Here is a 22372-nt window from a genome sequence, read left to right as displayed (position 1 = left end):
GAGTATTAACAGTGGTGCAATTGGCTCCAGCTCCACACACCCAGCCAGCCAGCCAGCCAGCCAGCCAGCCTGTTTAATTGGATGAAGCTCCTACTTAGAATAGCATTTTTAAATCACAGTCATTAACAGAGAGGGCTAATTCCACCACAGCCCCTATTGAAGTGTGGGGGGAACACAACCGAGGAGAGGAGGCAGGGAGGGATAGAGGGAGGAGGAGGCAGGGAGGGATAGAGGGAGGAGAGGAGGCAGGGAGCGATAGAGGGAGGAGAGGAGGATCAACTTGAGAGACGCTCTCTGCTGGGCATGTCAACATCTTAGCACAGAGACACGGAGGTAGGGGTGTGGGGACGGAGGGAGAGAAGATTGGAAAACAAGTGTACTTCTCCCCGCAAACTGAGATGCTAGTCAGCACACCTTACCTCCCCACTACCATCTACTGCACCGGGTTCCTATAGACCACATAGGGCCCAGGTGGTCACACCAACACAACACTCAACATTCCTGACCGAGTCATCACCTGCTAAATCTTCCTGTTAGCACACTCCCTAAGGCTATGGCCACACTCATACCATTTCATCCGGGTTCATGCGTCTATGACCGTCATCATTGTCCGTTTTTTTTTTGTCCATCAAAAGTACAACTAAAGTCAAGTATTGTCGGACGAGTTGCTTATGTAAAAAGACAGACCGTTTGGGTGTTTTTGTTGGACAATGCATCTCCGTTGTCATTTACCCAGCAACGGATTACTCCTATTGGAAAGGCATTGGGTCCATCCGAAATGGCACAGTAGTGCACTAAATAGGTACTAGGGTGCTATTTGGGATGCATCCTCTACCCTCCGTTCTAGCCAGTCACCCTCCTCCTCCCCCTTCAGTCCATAAGGCACTGTGCCCACCAGGTGGTCAGGAGGAGCTGCTGTGATTGGATCAGCATCCCCAGGCCAGCTGTTTCCATGACGCAGCAACAGCACCAGCGCCTCTGCTGGAGACAGGAGACTAGAGAGGGGAGGAGGGAGGTGTGGAGGGAATGAGAGGTGGTGGAACAGAGAGAAGGGAGGGAGGGAGGGGGAATAGAGAGAAGGGGGGAGGAGAAACTGAGAGAAGGAGGGGGGAATAGAGAGAAGGGGAGAGAGGAGAGACAGAAAGAAGGGGACAGGGGGGAATAGAGAGAAGGGGGGAGGAGAAACTGAGAGAAGGAGGGGGGAATAGAGAGAAGGGGAGAGAGGAGAGACAGAAAGAAGGGGACAGGGGGGAATAGAGAGAAGGGGAGGAGGAAGGGATGGGGGAACAGAAAGGGAGGGAGGGAACAGAGTTGGAAAAGAGCCAAGGGAGGGCGGGGGCTGGTCGTGACCCACTCTGCTCCACCTCTCCTCTTCATCTCCAACCCACCCCGCTGCGCATGTCTGCTGGCTGCAGCCACTCTCCTGGCTCTGCTCCTTGGACCCGGTGAAAGCAGCCCTGGGGCCTAGGCTGCTGCGGTATGGTAGCAGCCCACGCTAGGCTAGGTGAGACCCGAGTGGGCTAGGAATGCGCTGGCTGGGACAGGGCCAGACCAGGCTAAGCTACGCTAGGTAGGGCCAGGGAGGGAGGTAGGCTAAGCTAGACTAGGCTAGACAGGAGGGAGGGAGGCTAAACTAGGCTAGGCTAGGCTAGACAGGAGGGAGGGAGGCTAAACTAGGCTAGGCAGGGACAGGAGGGAGGGAGGCTAAACTAGGCTAGGCAGGGACAGGAGGGAGGGAGGGAGGCTAAGCTAGGCTAGGCTAGGCTAGAAAGGGCCAGGAATGCGCTGGCTGGGGCAGAGCCAGACTTGTGTTTGTGCAGGCCCCGCTACAGTGTGCCAATTGTTCTCAGGTGCCAACTGTCGCCCTGACAACCCCGCATACGCACGGAGCGAGGGAAAGAGAGGGGAGTGAGCAGTGCGAGTCAGAGACGGAGAGCACTGTAAACTCCATGCCTGAAGAACTTAGAGGCGGAAACACAAATGAAGTGTTAAAACGATGCCCAAAGTATCAGTCTGGGGAGAGAGTTAGTCATTATCCAGCCCTCTCAATATCAACACCCAGAAGGCCTTGCAGTCCATTTCACCACTATAACACTCAGAGGTACTCTACTCCACTCTGTCTGCCACCCAGGGGTCATGTTACAACAGGCTTATCACGGTGGCCAGATGCCAGTATCCGTCCGCGCCCCAATTGGCACCCTATTCCCAAAGGGCTCTGGTCAAAACTAGTGCGCTATATAGAGGAAGGGGTGCCATTTGGGACTCTCCCAGCCTCTGTCCCGCTGCCTTATCTGGAGATGCTCTCCCCTACCCTCTGACCCCCTGGGTTATCCTATTCCGTGAGGGAAGGTCACACACTAAAGCCCGGGGATTTAAAGAGAGCAGCTCTGCCTTAGCAGGGGGGCACGCAACACAACGCACCCCGCCCAAGGCGCTCTGAAAAACAAGGTGGCGGGCAGGGACACTGGGCCCACACCATGAGGAATAACCTCTACCCCTTTAACCCTGAAAATAATATTGACGTTGTTTTTTTTTTTTTATGTACACCTGAGAAGCTACAACTGCACCAAGCCATGCAAACAGATGTGTTTCCGTGGCTATAGTTGCGACTCCTCTCAGTAACTCTCTGCCTGGCCATATCTGATCTGGCATCACCAAGGACTCAACTGGCATCTCTCAATGACACTGTATATCACACCAGCCAACAGGAGAGTGCAAACAGTGTCCGGGAAGAACAATAGAATACCAGTACTACTACATCATCCATTTCTGTTGAGAAACCACACACACACTTGGGGTTAGGTGGACCCTGAAGTGTGTGTGTGCACAACCGTAGTTCTATACGGCACTGCTTATAATGTAACAATAGGTTCCCACGTGCAAGTTCTTCACCAGGTCCACCTGTTTACTGGTTTTGGAGTGGTTAACATAACGACAAGCTGAAAGTGAACTATAAGGATGGGCATTGGGAAGCACCGGTCCTACAGGAGCTCTTAAGAGTCGAGGGCTCTCTGGACACACGTGGGATACGATTCTTCTTTGGTACTGTTACCAAGGCTCGGGTCATAAAGGCTCCTCCGGTCCATGTCCATATGTCGGTTCTCAGCTCCAATAAAAGGGGTCAAGCCACTCGCATCACATCAGCGTCTTAGTCATAGATATTGACCCAGAAAGTGAAATATTGCAGGACAACCACAGTCGTCAACATTGGCTAACAGTTTCCTAGTCCATTCCCTGTTACTGGTTCTACAGATTGTCTGGGGATGAAGGATGCTACTAGTTGAGTATGTGTAACCGTGGAAATTCCTGCTGACTGTTGATACTGTAACATCTTCATCGTGATCATCAGCTGGGGAGAGTTTGGACACTGATTAGTGCCGAGCGATTAACCGAAATGTCGGTTCTTTTAACTAATTGACCGACGTCGGTTCAATTATTTGAATTCCATTTCGTTCGGTTTTCCTTCGAAGCTCAATGCGCACATTGCAGTTTCCCTAGATATAAACCAGATCCAGCCCAAACTGTGCGATGTAGTAGGGAGTTGTAGTTTCCAACAGGATAATATTCTACATAATTACAACGTTTTATGTGCTAAACTAACTACAATGACCACAATCCATTGCGCATCTACTTGTCCGGGCTTTGTTTCTTTTACGCCTGCTACTCAAGAGACAGAAGAATATGCGATCGTGAGGTGATATAGAGAGCAGCTGTTGCTTCGCGAGGTATCTCTACCTGAAAATACACGATCTAAGTGATTGATAGCTGGTATTCAGCAGTCATAAAAGTATGCCTTATTTACTCCAAAGAACTACTAAAATAGAGATTTTTTTTCAGACAGCATAGACAGCAGCTCTGTAGAGATGAGATGACTTAGAATTAAATAAAGTCATCAAATAAAACAAATATACATAACAAATTAAATATTTTATTAAATAAAGTAATGTGAATAGATTATGGTTAATAAGTGATAAGCAGTAATAGGCAGTCACTAGCATCATGGGACTTTCATTAAATTATTTTATTCTGTGTTACAGCATTCAACCAAAATAATCAAAACGTGATCATTTTTTTATAATCGCCCCGAAACAACCTCAAAAACGTCCTAATCGCTCAGCACTGATACTGATGTATTCTCCAGACATGTTATCCACAGAGGAGACCTAGGCTGCATCCTGATTCACCACACTTCGCCCCAAAGTGTGCACTTGCACACTCCCTGTCATGGATTTAACAATGTTGGAAAGCCAATGCTTACACACCAATCCAAAGCATTCAAATCAATTACTGGGAGTGTGCAAGTGCACACTTCAGAAGAAGGGTGTAGAGTCGGCACCCTGATCTAGACGGTGCCAGCCTGGACAAGCCTGGGGAGGTGTGATAGTGGGTGTTATACCCGTCATCAAGTCAACTGGAAACTCCCAGCAGATACAAACCCCCGTGGTATCAGACCTACCTAGCTGTTTGACCTACCTAGCTGTTTGACCTACCTAGCTCTGTTTGACCTACCTAGCTGTTTGACCTACCTAGCTGTTTGACCTACCTAGCTGTTTGACCTACCTAGCTGTTTGACCTACCTAGCTGTTTGACCTACCTAGCTGTTTGAGGAGGGAACCGTTGTCAGACTTCCACCTCTCTTTCTTCTTCTCCGGACTGCTTTTCCACCGCTCCTTCCCCTTCTCCTTCACCCCGTTCTGTCTTCCCTTATGACCCGTCATGGTTTTCTCTGCAGAGGAAATAGAGCAACATTGCAGTGGAGCCAGCCAAGCATGAAGTCATGGAGAGGCAGGTCAAGACTGGGATATTTTTTCTCATGAGATAGATCAACTACTGTTTTCTATTTTCTTTTTTTTTTAAACGGACTGGCTGTACCCTTGGGGACATACCGCGTGTGCCCCAAATGGCAGCCTATTCCCTATATTCTGCAGGGCTGCAGTCAAAGGTAGTGCACTATATAGGGAATAGGGTGCCATTTGGAACACATGCTGTGTAGCAGTTAAATACAGCTGCATAATGTAAACAGTCAAATACTGAGGAGGCTATGTAGCAGTCAATGTTTGATTTCATTATCGTAAGCTAAAATTGGGGGTCAGTACTAAGCAGTGAACAGTACCCTGAGGCTCCTTGTCTCCATCCGGGTTAAGTTACCCTCTCCTCCAGTCAGAGTGAACCCTACACAGAGAAACTGAGCTATCTGACCCCAGAATGGCACCTTTTACCCCACCAGCTGGACTAATCATTGTGATGAGAGAAATGACCCATAACCTGACAAACAAAACTGAGAAACCGTCCCACTTCTCAGAAACGCTCCGACCAAAGAACTCCCTCACAGTCAAAACCTTCACCATCTCTCTTCACAGCTCTTGTGTATAGTCATTGGGGACTGTGTGACACAAAAAACCCACCAACACTCACAATTACAAATACTCACATGTACGCTCACAAACAAGCACACTTACAGTAAATATACAGTACCAGTCAAAAGTTTGGACAGCTACTAATTCAATAATTTTTCTTTATTTTTACTATTTTCTACACTGTAGAATAATAGTGAAGACATCAAAACTATGAAATAATACAAATGGAATCATGTAGTAACCAAAAAAGTGTTAAACAAATGTTATATTCTTCAAAGTAGCCACCCTTTGCCTTGACAGCTGTGCGCACGCGTGGCATTCTCTCAACCAGCTTCACCTGGAATGCTTTTCCAACAGTCCTGAAGGAGTTCCCACATATGCAGAGCACTTGATGGCAGCTTTTTCACTCTGTAGTTCAACTCATCCCAAACTATCTCAATTGGGTTGAGATCGGATGATTGTTGAGGCCAGATCATGACGCAACACTCCATCACTCTCCTTCTTGGTCAAATAGCCTTTACACAGCCTGGAGGTGTGTTTTGGGTCATTGTCCTGTTGAAAAACAAATGATAGCCCAACTAAGCACAAACCAGATGGGATGGCGTATCACTGCAGAATGCGGTGGGCCTTGAATTATAAATAAATCACAGACAGTGTAACCAGCAAAGCACCTTCACACCTCCTCCTCCATGCTTCACGGTGGGAACTACACATGCGGAGATCATCTGTTCACCTACTCTGTGTCTCACAAAGACATGGCGGTTGGAACCAAAAATCTAAAATTTGGACTCATCAGACAGAAAGACAGATTTCCACTGGTCTAATGTACATTGCTTGTGTTTCTTGGCTCAAGCAAGTCTTCTTCTTATTGGTGTCCTTTAGTAGTGGTTTCTTTGCAGCAATTCGACCATGAAGGCCTGATTCTCCTCCTCTCCTCTGAACAGTAATGTTGAAATATGTCTGTTACTTGAACTCTGTGAAGCATTTATTTGGGCTGCGATTTCTGAGGCTGGTAACTAATGAACTTATCCTCTGCAGCAGAGGTAACTCAGGGTCTACCTTTCCTGTGGCGGTCCTCATGAGAGCCAGTTTCATCATAGCGCTTGATGGTTTTTGTGACTGCACTTGGAAAAAACGTAAAAGTTCTTGACATTTTCCGGATTGGCTGACCTTCATGTCTTAAAGTAATGATGGACTGTCATTTCTCTATGCTTATTTGAGCTGTTCTTGCCATAATATGGATTTGGTCTTTTACCAAATAGGGTTATCTTCTGTATACCACCCCTACCTTGTCACAACAAGGTACTTGTTGGCTCAAAGGAGTCATAAAATTATGTAGAGGAAATGAAATATACAAATTCCATTGGCATTTACTGTGTTTCAATAGTAACAAAGTAAGCGTTTACATTTGCCAGGAGTCATACAATGATGTAGAGGAAATGAAATATACAAATGAATTCACCATTAGTAAGAAGGAAAGAAATTCCACTATTTAACAAGGCACACCTGTTAATTGAAATGCATTCCAGGTGACTACCTCATGAAGCTGGTTGAGAGAATGCCAAGAGTGTGCAAAGCTGTCATCAAGGCAAAAGGTGGCTACTTTGAAGAATCTCACATATAAAATATATTTTGATTTGTTTAACGTTTTATTTTGTTGGTTACTACATGATTCCATATGTCACTATTATGCCACAATGTAGAAAACAAAGAAAAACCCTTGAATGAGTAGGTGTGTCAAAACTTTTGACTGGTACTGTACATCTGCACTAGCATCTATTTGGACAAACACAGAGACACACATAACACAGACGGAGAGCACCCCGCTGAGAAACCGTCCCACTAGCTGTGTGGTTGGTTTGCCCCCCCCCCAACACACTTATTGTTGGGGGACATGTTTTAACACGCTTCCCGCTGCTTAGACCAACAGTGGAGCGGGTGGCGTGCACGCCTGACTTCAACTCTCATGCTGGTTATAATAGAGGCTCCCTCCATCATGCTTCCCCTAGCATGGAGGAGCAGGACATGCATGGGGGGGGCTGAGTGGTACCTCACTGTGTCTTCCCGGAGGGCTGTGTTTCACACTGAGGCTACCCTGGGTGTGTGTGTGTGTGTGTGTGCATACATGTGTCCATGTTGTTTTCAACAAATCTGTTGTGTGGGCGTGTGCGTGCCTGAACACTGCCAGTAAGTGTGTGTAGGATAGAAGGTCATATGTATGAGTGATGTGTTAGCTATTTTTGTGAATATGTGTGCTGTCGGGAGAAAAAAAACCTTCATATTTTCTGCAACGTCCAACTTGGAGAGACATTTGGAAACGTTGTTGTCAGATCAGTTGTTTTTTCTCTTTCCCCCCCCCCTCACTTCTCCCTCTCTTCTCCCTCTCTTCCCCCCTCACTTCTCCCTCTCTTCCCCCCTCACTTCTCCCTCTCTTCCCCCCTCACTTCTCCCTCTCTTCCCCCCTCACTTCTCCCTCTCTTCCCCCCCTCACTTCTCCCTCTCTTCCCCCCTCACTTCTCCCTCTCTTCCCCCTCACTTCTCCCTCTCTTCCCCCCTCACTTCTCCCTCTCTTCCCCCCTCACTTCTCCCTCTCTTCCCCCCTCACTTCTCCCTCTCTTCCCCCCTCACTTCTCCCTCTCTTCCCCCCCTCACTTCTCCCTCTCTCCCCCCTCACTTCTCCCTCTCTTCCCCCCTCACTTCTCCCTCTCTTCCCCCCTCACTTCTCCCTCTCTTCCCCCCCTCACTCCCCCCTCTCTCTCCCCCCTCTCTCCCTTCTCCCTCTCTTCCCCCTCCCTTCTCCCTCTCCCTTCTCCCTCTCTTCCCCCCTCCCTCTCCCCCTCTCCTTCTCCCTCTCTTTCCCCCTCTCTCTCTTCCCCCTCTCCCCCTCCCTTCTCCCTCTCCCCTCTCTCTCTCCCCCCCTCTCTCACTTCTCCCTCTCTCTCCTCTCATTTACATTTTCTGGCGTCGTCAGTTAGGTGCAGTGCCTCCAAGGGATTCGTCTTTTTGAAGTGTGTGGTTCATTTCCTCTCTTTCTGGGAGCACTCAGCTGCGGTGTGTGTGTGTGTGTGTAAAAGAGAGAGTGTATAAGTGTGTGTGTGTAAAAGAGAGAGTGTGTAAGTGTGTGTGTGTGTGTAAAAGAGAGTGTGTAAGTGTGTGTGTGTGTGTGTGTTTGTTGCACCGTGCCCCACTTCTTACCTGCGCTCATTAGCACGACACCAGAGCTTCTTTACAATCCCTCTCTAGAAGAAAGAGAGCTCAGCCCAGAGTCCCCCCCCCCTACAGGAAGGTAAGCCAGTAGAAAGGAACCTTTAAGACTAGACTTGAATGTAGGATATCCCTAGACAGAAAAAATCTGCGTTCCAAATATGCACCCTACGCTCTCTATAACGCAACAGTTTTGGCCAGGGCCCATAGGGAACAGGGTGCCATTTGGGACTCTCCTGACTCCATTACAGCCTCCAGTCATGTGAGTAGTTGTGGTGTAGTAGTAGTCAACCTGCAGTGTCCATGTCCTCCCTCTCGCCCCAGTACTGGACCCATAGTAACCACACTCACAGGCGTGACAATAGTCTTGACACACTATTCCACATGGCCAAGTAAAGGGCCCAGGGCAAAGAGTCCCGTGTGGCTCAGTTGGTAGAGCATGGTGTTTGCAACGCCAGGGTTGTGGGTTCGATTCCCACGGGGGACCAGTACGGGATTTTTTTTAAATGAAATGTATGCATTCAATACTGTAAGTCGCTCTGGATAAGAGCGTCTGCTAAATGACTAAAATGTAAAATGTGAGTCTGAGGGCTTCCCCTGTGTGTCTGTCAGAAGGAATGGGAAACGAGCCACCCTGTTCCAGAATAACTAGCCAGGACTCTCTAGAGTCTAGAGAGGGAGAAACTAGAGAAAGACGTGTGTGTGTGTCTTGGAAAAGGGGAGGGGTAGGAATTTATGTGCATATTAACATTTGAAAGAGGAATAGGCTGTTAGTTCAGGTGTGTGTTGGAGTGGGATCTGTCTGTGTGTGGAAAAGGAAGGGTGTGTGTGTGTGTGTGTGTGCGGTTGTGAGAGTCCTTGCGCGCGTGTGTATGTGTCCTTGTACCCATGTCTGTGTGTGTGTGTGTGTGTGTGTGTGTGTGTTAGCCTGGGGAGTTGTGCGAGTCTCTCCAGCCGGTACTCAATTTGCAGTGTTCATCATTCCTGAGCTCCCAAAGCCCGCTGATGTGTAGTAGGACCTCCCAACTGCACTTCTCAGCGCTATCAGGGGCCTGTGTTGTCTGCCCGGCGCTAAGCAGCCATATCTATTCACACATGGAAATGAGGGGCCGACACACAGAGCCGGGGGGAGGGGCCAGAGAGCTCACAGAACAGAACACACTGCTTCAGTGGACGCAGCCCAAATGGCACCCTACACCCTATGTGGCGCACTACTTTTCACCAGGGCAACCCGTGGGCCCCTGGTCAAAAGTTGCACGCGCTAGGAAGGGAGTAGGGTGCCATTTGGGACGCCGCAGACAGGGCCTCCGCCTGCACCCTGCTCGCTTAGATGGAGAAAGATGGGGCTGTCAGTATCATAATGACTGGGCGACCTCTCTCATATCCCTCTCTTTGCCTCCACATCGCTCTCTCTCTACTTCTCTCTCTCTACTTCTCTTTCTCTACTTCTCTCTCTCTCTCTACTTCTCTCTCTCTCTACTTCTCTCTCTCTCTACTTCTCTCTCTCTCTACTTCTCTCTCTACTTCTCTCTCTCTCTACTTCTCTCTCTCTCTACTTCTCTCTCTCTACTCTCTCTCTCTCTCTCTCTACTTCTCTCTCTCTCTCTACTTCTCTCTCTCTCTCTACTTCTCTCTCTCTCTACTTCTCTCTCTCTCTCTACTTCTCTCTCTCTCTCTCTCTACTTCTCTCTCTCTCTCTCTCTCTCTCTACTTCTCTCTCTCTCTCTCTCTCTCTCTCTCTCTCTCTACTCTCTCTCTCTCTCTCTACTTCTCTCTCTCTCTCTCTCTCTCTCTCTACTTCTCTCTCTCTCTCTACTTCTCTCTCTCTCTCTCTACTTCTCTCTCTCTCTCTACTCTCTCTCTCTCTCTCTCTACTTCTCTCTCTCTCTCTCTCTCTCTCTCTCTCTACTTCTCTCTCTCTCTCTCTCTCTCTCTCTCTCTCTCTCTCTCTCTCTCTACTTCTCTCTCTCTCTCTCTCTCTCTCTCTCTCTCTCTACTTCTCTCTCTCTCTACTTCTCTCTCTCTCTCTCTCTCTCTCTCTCTCTCTCTCTACTTCTCTCTCTCTCTACTTCTCTCTCTCTCTCTCTCTACTTCTCTCTCTCTCTCTCTACTTCTCTCTCTCTCTCTCTCTCTCTCTCTCTCTCTCTCTCTCTCTCTCTCTCTCTACATCTCTCTCTCTCTCTCTCTCTCTCTCTCTCTCTCTCTCTCTCTCTCTCTACTTCTCTCTCTCTCTCTCTCTCTCTCTCTCTCTACTTCTCTCTCTCTCTCTCTCTCTCTCTCTCTCTCTACTTCTCTCTCTCTCTCTCTCTCTCTCTACTTCTCTCTCTCTCTCTCTCTCTCTCTCTCTCTCTCTCTACTTCTCTCTCTCTCTACTTCTCTCTCTCTCTCTCTCTACTTCTCTCTCTCTCTCTCTCTCTCTCTCTCTCTCTCTCTCTCTCTCTCTCTCTCTCTCTCTACTCTCTCTCTCTCTCTACTTCTCTCTCTCTCTCTACTTCTCTCTCTCTCTCTCTCTCTCTCTCTCTTCTCTCTCTCTCTCTACTTCTCTCTCTCTCTCTACTCTCTCTCTCTCTACTTCTCTCTCTCTCTACTTCTCTCTCTCTCTACTTCTCTCTCTCTCTCTACTTCTCTCTCTCTCTCTCTCTCTCTCTCTCTACTTCTCTCTCTCTCTCTAATTCTCTCTCTCTCTCTCTCTCTCTCTCTCTCTCTCTCTCTCTCTCTCTCTCTATTTCTCTCTCTCTCTCTCTCTCTCTCTCTCTCTCTACTTCTCTCGCTCTCTCTCTCTCTCTCTCTCTCTCTCTCTCTCTCTCTACTTCTCTCTCTCTCTCTCTACTTCTCTCTCTCTCTCTCTACTTCTCTCTCTCTCTCTCTCTCTCTACTTCTCTCTCTCTCTCTCTCTCTCTACTTCTCTCTCTCTCTCTCTACTTCTTTCTCTCTCTCTCTACTTCTCTCTCTCTCTCTACTCTCTCTCTCTCTCTCTACTTCTCTCTCTCTCTCTCTCTACTTCTCTCTCTCCTCTCTCTCTACTTCTCTCTCTCTCTCTCTACTTCTCTCTCTCTCTCTCTCTACTTCTCTCTCTCTCTCTCTCTCTACTTCTCTCTCTCTCTCTCTACTTCTCTCTCTCTCTCTCTCAATTCAATTTTAATTTAAGGGCTTTATTGGCATGGGAAACATGTTAACATTGCCAAAGCAATTGAAGTAGATAATAAAGAAAAGTGAAATAAACAAAAATTAACAGTAAACATCACACTCACAGAAGTTCCAAAAGAATAAAATACATTTCAAATGTCATATTATGTCTATGTACAGTGTTGTAACAATGTGCAAATAGTTGAAGTACAAAAGGGAAAATAAATAAATATGGGTTGTATTTACAATGGTGTTTGTTCTTCACTGGTTGCCCTTTTCTTGTGGCAACAGGTCACATCTTGCTGCTGTGATGGCACACTGGTATTTCACCCAGTAGATATGGGAGTTTATCAAAATTGGGTTTGTTTTCGAATTCTTTGTGGATCTGTGTAATCTGAAGGAAATCTGCGTCTCTAATATGGTCATACATTTGGCAGGAAGTGCAGCTCCGTTTCCACCTCATTTTGTGGGCAGTGTGCACATAGCCGGTCTTCTCTTCAGAGCCAGGTCTGCCTACGGCGGCCTTTCTCAATAGCAAGGCTATGCTCACTGAGTCTGTACATAGTCAAAAGCTTTCCTTAAGTTTGAGTCAGTCACAGTGGCCAGGTATTCTCTCTCTATGAATCTCTCCCTCCCTCTCTCCCCTGCCAGCTCCACAATAACCATCAGTTAGCCTGTCACGAAGGGAGAGGAGATGGGTTCTCTTTCCACACGTCACGGCTGGACTCCCAACGCAGAACACTGGGCTATTCCCATGTTCCACACACACAGCAGACGGACAGCCAACCAACGCCGAGTACAGCCAGAGCGCATAACACGGCTGCGTCCCAAATGGCACCCCTATGGGCCCTGGTCAAAAGTAGCACACTATGTGGGGAATAGGGTGCCAATGGGGACGCAGGCCATGTCTGGATGATCTCAGCTTCCACAGTGATAGCATATTGCTTTGTGTCTACCATCTAGTCCTTAGAGTGAATCCACTAGACAGAGTCACTGAGCTTTGAGGGCTGAACACAGCCTAAGCTGAAGAGCAGCAGTCCATGTAGGCACCAACTCAGGGAGGGCCCTGCCCATCTGCCTCTGCAAAACTGGCACGAGCTCGGTTCAAATACTTTACACGTGCATCCTTCCCTCCTTCCTGCCTTGAAGTCACATGGGAATGGAATGGAAACCTGAAGTATTCCCTAAATCATGACCACGGGTTCCATCCCATTCCCATATTACCTCAAGGAGGGAAGGATGCATGTTTAAAATATTGAACAAGGAGATAAGAAGGTTGCATTTTGAAAGTATTAGAACAGGGCCACATACTGCTGTCCTGAATTCACCCTTGGTGAGGTTATAACAGGAAGGAAGGAAGTCACAGCAGTGTAATACTGTATGCATGTCTGTTTGTGTCAAACACAGCCCTACACTGCAGCTGGTGGCTTGTGTTCGGGCTCTCTGATCGTGTGCGTGCGGGTGTGTGTGTGTGCGGGTGTGTGTGTGTGTGTGTGTTTGTGCCACTCACCTCCAGCTAGGTCCTCCTCCAGCAGCTGGATCTGCAGGTGGAAAATCTTCTCCTGGAGGTCACACAGGGAACTCTTCATCTTCTCCCGCCGTGTGACCATGTAGCACAGGTTCCTCACCTGCCACACCCAGAGACAGAGAGCCACACGTCACACCCAGAGACAGAGAGCCACACGTCACACCCAGAGACAGAGAGCCACACGTCACACCCAGAGACAGAGAGCCACACGTCACACCCAGAGACAGAGAGACACACCCAGAGACAGAGAGACACACCCAGAGACAGAGAGACACACCCAGAGACAGAGAGACACACCCAGAGACAGAAAGACAAACGTCACACAGTCCTCTGAACCCATTATAATAACCAGGTTGGATCTATAGCAGAGAGAAAGGCCCCATTAAAACCACCCAGCTTCCCTCTCTCTCTCTCTCTCTCTCTCTGTCTTTATTCAGTCTCAACCTCCCCAATGCGGGGCAGAAGGGTAGGGGTGTAACTAGACTGCAGCCCGGGGTAGGAACTCGAGCTAGACTAATTCTCTTAGCATCATCACCCCCCCCCTCCAACTCCTCACCCTGTCAAATCACTTTCATATGTTTTCATGTGTGTTTATGGGGCTCTGGTTTGGCAGTGGGACAACGTGGCTGTCGAAGGAGTAGCGGTGTGTGTGTTGTGGAAAGCTGGAGCGACGAGCCTCCCCCTCGGGAAGCTGCCGGGTTAGGCCATAGCCAACCCACTGTGGAGTAGTCCCCAGTAAAACAGAGAGGCTGGCTCACAGCCAGGAACAGGACACACACACACACACACACACACACACACACACACACACACACACACACACACACACACACACACACACACACACACACACACACACACACACACACACACACACACACACACACACACACACACACACACACACACACACACCTGAGGGCTCCCAGTGTGTCCTGTGTCAAAGCACATCTGTGTGAGAGTGTGTGCTGTTTTTCTCTCCAGCATATTTCAGTGCGCATCTTTATCAATGAGAGTGTGTGACTAAGGATTAGTCACAGTGATGACGGGAAGAGGGACTAGCGAGGATATGGCTGACGAGAAAACAGATATATATATTGAGGGCAGAGAGCGAGAGAGAGAGCGACAAGACGGACGGACGCTGACAGACAGACGGACAGACAGACGCCGACAGACGGACGGACAGAGCGTAATGACAGAGGATGAAAAGTACTGCGCAGTCAGAAAGAAAACGCCGCCTTTGTCTGCCAGCCAGGCTGTGCTGTGCGAGGCGTCCGTCCTGTCACTCAGATGGTACAGCCCGGCGGAGCTGAGCCACCCAGACACTCCACAAAAGACAGATCTGTTCTCGCAGTCCGCCCTGCCTGTCTCGCACACTGACGCAGACAGCACACGCGCATAGACAACGCAAGAACGCGCACACAACAAAAAGGCACACATCTGATCTGGCATCACCAAGGACTCAACTGGCATCTCTCAATGACACTGTATATCACACCAGCCAACAGGAGAGTGCAAACAGTGTCCGGGAAGAACAATAGAATACCAGTACTACTACATCATCCATTTCTGTTGAGAAACCACACACACACACACACACACACACACACACACACACACACACACACACACACACAAAACTGTTCTCCTCTCCCTGCTATGTTTAGCTCCAGCAGGAGCAAAACATTAATTGTGTCCCAATGTATTCCGCTGATGGGGCTAGTACATTAAACAAACGGTTAACAGAGGAGATATGGCCAGCACACTGCCGCTGTGTGGGAGGAGATAACCACAGGCCTAATGTTTGGTATCGCTTGCTGCTAGTTTGCTTATTAAGTTGTCTGGTGGCCAGCTATCCTAAGTATTCTATTAGTTCCAAGTAGGATAAAAATAGATTTTCATGTGGGACACAATGTTCAGTATCTGTGTTAGATTACGAGTGGTGGTGGGGGGGACTGTTTTCAACAACAAGTTGAGGGGGATGAGGAACGGAAGGCCTTCAAATGGGGGGGGGCAGACACTTCCCTCCCGCTCTAATCTATGGCTGCATCCCAAATGGAACCCTATTCCCTTTATAATGCACTACTTTTGACCTGGGACCAGAGTGCACAATGTAGGGAACAGGGGGCCATTTGGGACACACCCTATTGACCTCTCATCTTTAGCAATTTCTCCAATCCACACTATCCCCTCTCTCTACCTCCCTCCCTCCCTCAATTTGTCCTTCGGCCCCGGGATAGGAGTACAGATAACTGCTAAGGGGCCACTCCTCTTCCATAGCACACGCAGAGCAAACAGCTTTTCACCTACTTTCTATTCTCCTCTCCCTCTCTCTCTCTCTCTCGCTCCATCCTTATCTGTTCCCTCCTCTATCCCTTCATCCATCTCATCCTTCCCTCTCACTCTCCCTCTGGCTCCGTACACAGAGGCCTTAGTGGTGTATTTACTGTGCCGAGCAGGGCCAACTGCTCCAATACCACACAGTAAACAAATGTCTCTCAGTTTCTTCCCTCTCGCTCTGATCACTTCCCCAATCGCACAATCACTCCTTCCCCTGCATCCCTACAACACAGTAAACCCATTTCTTTTCTCCTTCCATTTCTCTCTTTTTCTCCCTCTATTCTAGAATTACACATCTCTCCCCCACTCCATCTCTGCCTGACTCTGTAGCACAGAGAGACAGCGAGGATAGAGTGAGTATTGGTGGTGTAGTTAGTGGACTGAACAGGGCCCGCTCCGCTCCTCTCCTGCCAGACACCCATTGATTTAATTAGGGCCTGATGACAGCAGATGCGTCGGTGACCGCTCGCGGTCCAGGTCTCAGTGACCGCGGTGTGAAACGGGTCTGTGTGCTCACACGCACGGCACCGACGCCACTCCCCTGACGACCAGGCATGGAACGTGGCGTGGAAATGGGGCTGCCTCGGGGTGAAAGTGCACCGTGCGCATCAGAGATGATCCTACAGTTACAGACAGTGACTAGAAGGGCTGGCCAGAGCCCCAGAGAGGGAGAGGCAAGAACACCTCGGTTGCATCCCAAATTGCACCTTATTCCCTGTATAGTGTATTGTCAAAAGTAGTGCACTATGTAAGGAATAGGTGCTGGGAATTTCCAGGGACTTCACAATATGATTTTATCATGATAATTAAGTGCAGATGTATTGCGATTCTATATTGCGATTTTATTGGTATTTGATGTCCCGATATATTGCTCACTACATGTTTGCTGCAGAGGCAAAAGACAGTATGAGAAAATTTGTTTTGATCAGTCATGGAAATAAAAGTGCGGAATTTTTTTTTACTCACTATTTAACCCTCTTGTTGTCTTAAGGGTCAAAAATGACCCGCCACCATGTTTAAGAACAGAGAAAACCCCCTAAATTATCTTTTTTCAACTTGAAATTTGATGACTTTTCCTAGAGTGACCCCAACATTAGAAAAAGTGAAACATGGTCTTTGTTCATATTTCCATGAAAGCTGTACACCACCAGGGTACAAAGATTGTCTTAGGGTCATTTTTGACCCGGCAGTTATAAAATAATTCACACACCACAAAGACAAAATGAGAAATGAAGATTGTGTGCTACGGTTTGAACTCAGACAAAACTAAAACGTTCTTGTGCATGTGCAGCATCTCCCCTCAACGACCCCACACGTGACTCCAGTTCACAGACAAAATAAAAACTATTTCAGACAAAATAGACATTTATTGAAAGCATTGTTTACTAATGGGAAATGCAGTCAGGGGCTATAAAGGTGCTGCAGATGACAGTCCCCCCAGTTCTCTCTTTTGCTGAAGCCATGACTGTACGTTTCAGTGCCCAACAGGTGGTAGATCAGATTTTTTCAGATGTCCAGGAGGAACAAGATAACAATGATTTAGAAGAGGAGGAGGTATCTGAAGAAGAAGATGGGGAGGAACACAACCCAGAGCACGATGCATCATCTTCTGATGAAGAAGAAATCCCCCAAGCCGAAAGACAGACATTTTTGTCAGCAAAATAACATGGTCCTTGACACCATATGACAACCAGGGCAGGATGGCTGCACAAAATGTCATAAGGATGACCCCAGGGCCCACAAGACATGCAGTTGCCCATGCCCAGGACATCGCCTCCACATTCTACATGTCCATCACACCAGCCATAAAAAAAATCATCCTGGAATTGACAAATTTGGAGGGTTTCCGTAAATATGGAGACAAATGGAAAAGGATGGATGAGATTGACCTGCGTGTCTACATAGGGCTGCTAATCTTAGCGGGTGTGTATAGGTCCAGAGGCGAGGCTACATGTAGTCTCTGGGATGCAGAGAGTGGAAGGGCGATTTTCCGTGCCACGATGCCACTGAAAGGCTTTCATACTTTCTCAAGAACGCTACGATTTGATAACCGTGAGTCAAGACCTGCAAGACGTGCGAGAGACAAACTGGCGGCCATAAGAGAGGTCTGGGAGAAGTGGGTGGAGCGTCTGCCGTACCTCTACAACCCTGGGCCTGAAGTAACAGTGGATGAGCAACTGGTTCTATTCCGAGGTACATTTAGTCTCTTTTATCAAAAGGTCGCTGTCCTTTCCGGCAGTATATGCCCAGCAAGCCAGCAAAGTATGGCATCAAGATATGGGTGGCCTGTGATGTACAATCCAGCTACGCTTGGAGATGCAAGTCTACACAGGGAAGCTGACCAGTGGAGGCCCAGAGAAGAACCAGGGGATGTGGGTTGTGCTTGATGTGACAGATGGACTGAGGGGGCACAATGTCACTTGTGACAATTTCTTCATCTCTTATGAACTCAGCCAGCAGCTCCTGAAGAGGAAGATCACCATGGTTGGCACAGTTAGAAAGAACAAGCCTGAGCTCCTCCCTGCACTCCTCACAACAAGGGGGAGAGAGGCCTTCTCATCAAAGCTTGCCTTCACCCCCCCCACTCTAGTTTTTTACCTCCCAAAGAGGAAGAAGAATGTGGTCCTCCTGAGCACACTGCACGAAATTGCTGAGAAAAGTGATTGTGAGGACAGGAAGCCAGCCATCATCCTGTACTACAACCACAACAGAGGAGGCGTGGACGACAAGGTGATTGGAACTTACAGCTGCAGGAGGATGACTGCTCGCTGGCCCCTGGTCATCTTCCATAACATCATTGATGTGTCCACATACAATGCCTTCGTGATATGGAACAAGATCAACCCTACCTGGATGCCTAATGCAAGAGGAGGGTGCTCCTGGAGCAGCTGGGAAAGGCATCTGTAACCCCACACATTCAAAGAAGAGAGCGCCTCCTCCACACAGCAGTCTCTGCAGCGCTTGTGAAAGCTGTTCAGGGGGCTGAATCTTGTCCTGATCCACCTGAGGCTGTAGCTGGGCCAGGCAAGAGGAGGAGATGCCAATTCTGCCCCCCCAAAGAAGGACTGTAAAACAAATACTATGTGTTGCACATGTGAGAAATATATCTGAAAAGTTCATGCCCACACACTTGCATACTGTACTACATGTGCTAATTAGAGTTGATTGATTTATGTTCTTCATGTTTTTGTTTTGTATATATTATCTTATTTAATTCTTATTTATTGTTGTTGTTTATACACCTTGTGGATGGAGGCAATGGTTAAAAAAATGGGAGAAGACTAGTATTTTGTAGTTGAATTCCTCATTGTACAGTATATAAGAATATATCACTATGTTGTCAAAAAAGTTCAAGACTGTTATTGTTTCCCTTCAATAAAATGCATTCAAAACTACTTTCTGCACATTTCTGCTACTTGCTAAGGCTATACAAGTGCTATCTCTTGCAAAACAATTCATGTTAACACCTATGCAGTACCTTTAGCAATAATAATAATAATAATCAACCTCTACTTAAGTAAAGAAATCAATTATGACAGGTATGTTGTAATAAAAACAAGTGGTGTCCACTGATTAAATGCAGTCTTTCTGCACTGTGAAGTGGGAAAACCCAGATTTTCAAAGTGTGTGATGTTTCTTCATGCCAAATAGATTTGGGGTTTAAAATTCAATTAAGCTGCTTCATTTTAGGGGTTTAGTGAAGGCGGGTCATTTTTTTTACCCTTATGACAAGGGGAGTACACAGAATGTTAAGACTACACAAGGGTTAAACAGATGGAGCACATGTTATAGGATGAAAAATACCAGAGTTTTGGCGCAGATACAGCCGATTAGCGCTAGCTAACGCTACCTTTTTGACAACTCGACACTTGGAGTCAAAGTACAGATATAATACAGTCCAAAATAATATTGCGATATGGGGTGCAGCGCTCACCACTGACTCTCTGTAGGGCTTTACAGTTAATAAAACAGTTCAGCTGATATACCACTAATGTGTAGAGGGATACACGTGTATATTGGTGGCTTGAACAATATCACTGAGCAACACCCTGAAGAGGGAGAGTAACAGCATCGCCCCACTGACAGACTACATGGATATAGCAGAGACTACTTTAATTAGTGTGACATATCCCTCTCAGGAAAACGTGTCAAAAGGGCAAGAGCAGAGTGGGGTGTCAGTGCGTACGAGGTGAATGTGGGGACGTGGAGGACTTCATTATCCGTTGAGGTCCGGCGATAAAACACTACCTGACTCTCATATGAAATAGAAGCTCATTCACTAGACAATAACGCGTTCTGATTCAGCCCGATCCATTGTGCTATTGAGCCCGAGTGCTAAAGCAGAGAGAGGAGAGTATAGCATCGTAACGTGGGTCTCTGGGATAGACAGACAGACGGACAGCTCTCTCGCTCACTCTCAACCTACTCCGCTGCTAGTTCTCTGAACAGGACAGGAGAAAGACGCAGTGGGAGAGAGAAAGACAGACAGAAAGGGAGAGAGATCCTGTATGGCTCAATTGGTAGAGCATGACGCTTTCACCATCAGGATTGTGGGTTTGATTCCCGGGGCAACCGACACGTAAAATGTATGCGCGCATCACTGTTAAGTCGCTTTGGATAAAAGCGTCTGCTATATGGCATAAATATAAGAGGTCTTCAAGGATCCACCTGTACCCGAATGGGTCCAGATCCAGAATTCTAAATAATGTCACGGACTGGGTCAGATTGGATTGTCACGGGTATGTGTAATTTTAACTGACTTGTTCGGGAGGACCCGTTCGTATTCGAAAGCACCTGCTGTAGTAGAGAGAGAGAGAGAAATTGTGTAGTTTGTGCTGCTGCTCTTTGCTTTTCACGAGAGTGACGTGTGTAGCTTGTTGTTGTTGGTCAATCATAAGTCATCAAAGCAGTCAGAGCCTCCGCATGGGGCAAAAGCTGGGAGAAACACTATATATACACAAAAGTATGTGGACACCCCTTCAAATGACTGTATTCGGCTATTTCAGCCCCACCCGTTGCTGACAGGTGTATAAAATTGAGCACAGAGCCATGCAATCTCCATAGACAAACATTGGCAGTAGAATGGCCTTACTGAAGAGCTCAGACTTTCAAATGTGGCACCGTCATAGGATGCCACCTTTCCAACAAGTCAGTTAGTCAAATTTCTTCCCTGCTAGAGCTGCCCCGGTCAACTGTAAGTGATGTTATTATGAAGTGGCAACGTGTAGGAGCAACAACAGCTCAGCCGCAAAGTGGTAGGCCACACAAGCTCACAGAATGGGACTGGCGGAGTGCTGAAGGGCGTAAAAAATAATCTGTCCTCGGTTGCAACACTCACTACCGAGTTACAAACTGCCTCTGGAAGCAACGTTAGCACAAGAACTGTTCGTCGGGAGCTTCATGAAATGGATTTCCATGGCTAAGCAGCAGCACACAAGTCTAAGATCACCATGCGCAATGCCAAGAGTCTGCTGGAGTGGTGTAAAGCTCGCCGCAATTGGTCTCTGGAGCAGTGGAAACGCGTTCTCTGGAATGATGAATCACGCTTCACCATCTGGCAGTCCGACAGACGAATCTGGGTTTGACGGATGCCAGGAGAACACAACCTACCCCAACGCTTAGTGCCAACTGTAAAGTTTGGTGGAGGAGGAATAACGGTCTGGGGCTGTTTGTCATGGTTCAGGCTAGGCCCCTTAGTTCCAGTGAAGGGGAATCTTAAAACGCTACAATGATATTCTAGACGATTCTGTGCTTCCAACTTTGTGGCAACAGTTTGGGGAAGGCCTTTTCCTGTTTCAGCATGACAATGCCCCCGTGCACAAAGCGAGTTCCATACAGAAATGGTTTGAGATTGCTGTGGAAGAACTTGAATGGCCTGCACAGAGCCCTGACCTCAACCCCATCGAACACCTTTGGGATGAATTGAAACGCCGACTGCGAGCCAGGCCTAGTCGCCCATCAGTGCCTGACCTCACTAATGCTCGTGTCTGAATGGAAGCAAGTCCCCACATGTTCAAGCCTTCCCAGAAGATTAGGGGCTGTTATAGCAGGAAAGAGAGGACCAGCTCCACATTAATGCCCATGATTTGGAATGAGATGTTCGACGAGCAGGTGTCCACATACTTTTGGTCACGTAGTGTATCTAATCAATGGAAGACGGAATTAAAATGATGAAATTTAAAGTTAAAGGAGAAGGACAGGCTACTATATATTCTGAATGGAGTTGTTTGTAATTGTGTAGGAAGAGAATGTGCATCCAGCCTCAATTATCCTAGCCAGCCAGCTAGCCAACTTAACTAGCTTCTCCCGGGTTTGATGCAGTCAAGACAGGTAGTAAGTAATCCTATTGGATGATAAATAACCTAGCTATGGCAGCGCTATGGCAGCTATTAGTCTACTATAGCGCAAGTCGGCTTGGTTGGTTGCGGTCTCTCGTCTCTCCCTCCCACCTCTCTCTGCCTCGCTCTTTATCAGCTCCGGTAAATAAAGTAGCTTGACAATTGACTTTCCTGCTGCTGACAAGGTCTATAAGGAATGGGTGCAGTTGTCCACGGGTCCATTCTGAGTGGGTTTCTTGGTTTCTAAAATGTATTTATGCATATCGGGTCCGGATGGGAAAGCCCCAGGTCCAACTTCTCGGACCCGCGAAAGGCCTCTAATATATATATTATATTATACAGCGAGAGAGAGAAATGCTGTGACTCGTCAACACACGCCTGCCAAAAACCAAAGCACCGCATATCAAAAGACGCACAGGGGAGGAAAGGGGGAGGGAGACGGACAGAGAGAATGAGGGAGGGAGAGAGAGCTGAAAAGT

General features: G+C 47.7%; 1 protein-coding gene across 1 annotated transcript in view; it reads right to left on the bottom strand.

Annotated features, from left to right (window-relative positions):
• Nucleotides 1-22372, bottom strand: part of LOC106567530 (protein Jade-1) — a 150722-nt gene that overhangs the window by 8572 nt on the left and 119778 nt on the right. The window contains exons 11-12 of the mRNA XM_045693416.1: nt 13198-13315; nt 4595-4726 (exon numbers count right to left, since the gene is read on the bottom strand). Coding sequence (XP_045549372.1) covers nt 4595-4726; nt 13198-13315 — 250 coding nt within the window. The remainder of the gene's footprint in view (nt 1-4594; nt 4727-13197; nt 13316-22372) is intronic.

The sequence above is a fragment of the Salmo salar genome, chromosome ssa13 (assembly GCF_905237065.1).
Source record: "Salmo salar chromosome ssa13, Ssal_v3.1, whole genome shotgun sequence".
Classification (NCBI taxonomy): domain Eukaryota; kingdom Metazoa; phylum Chordata; class Actinopteri; order Salmoniformes; family Salmonidae; genus Salmo; species Salmo salar.
The sequence above is the reverse complement of the archived record's forward strand: the minus strand, read 5'-3'. Positions and strand labels throughout refer to the sequence as shown.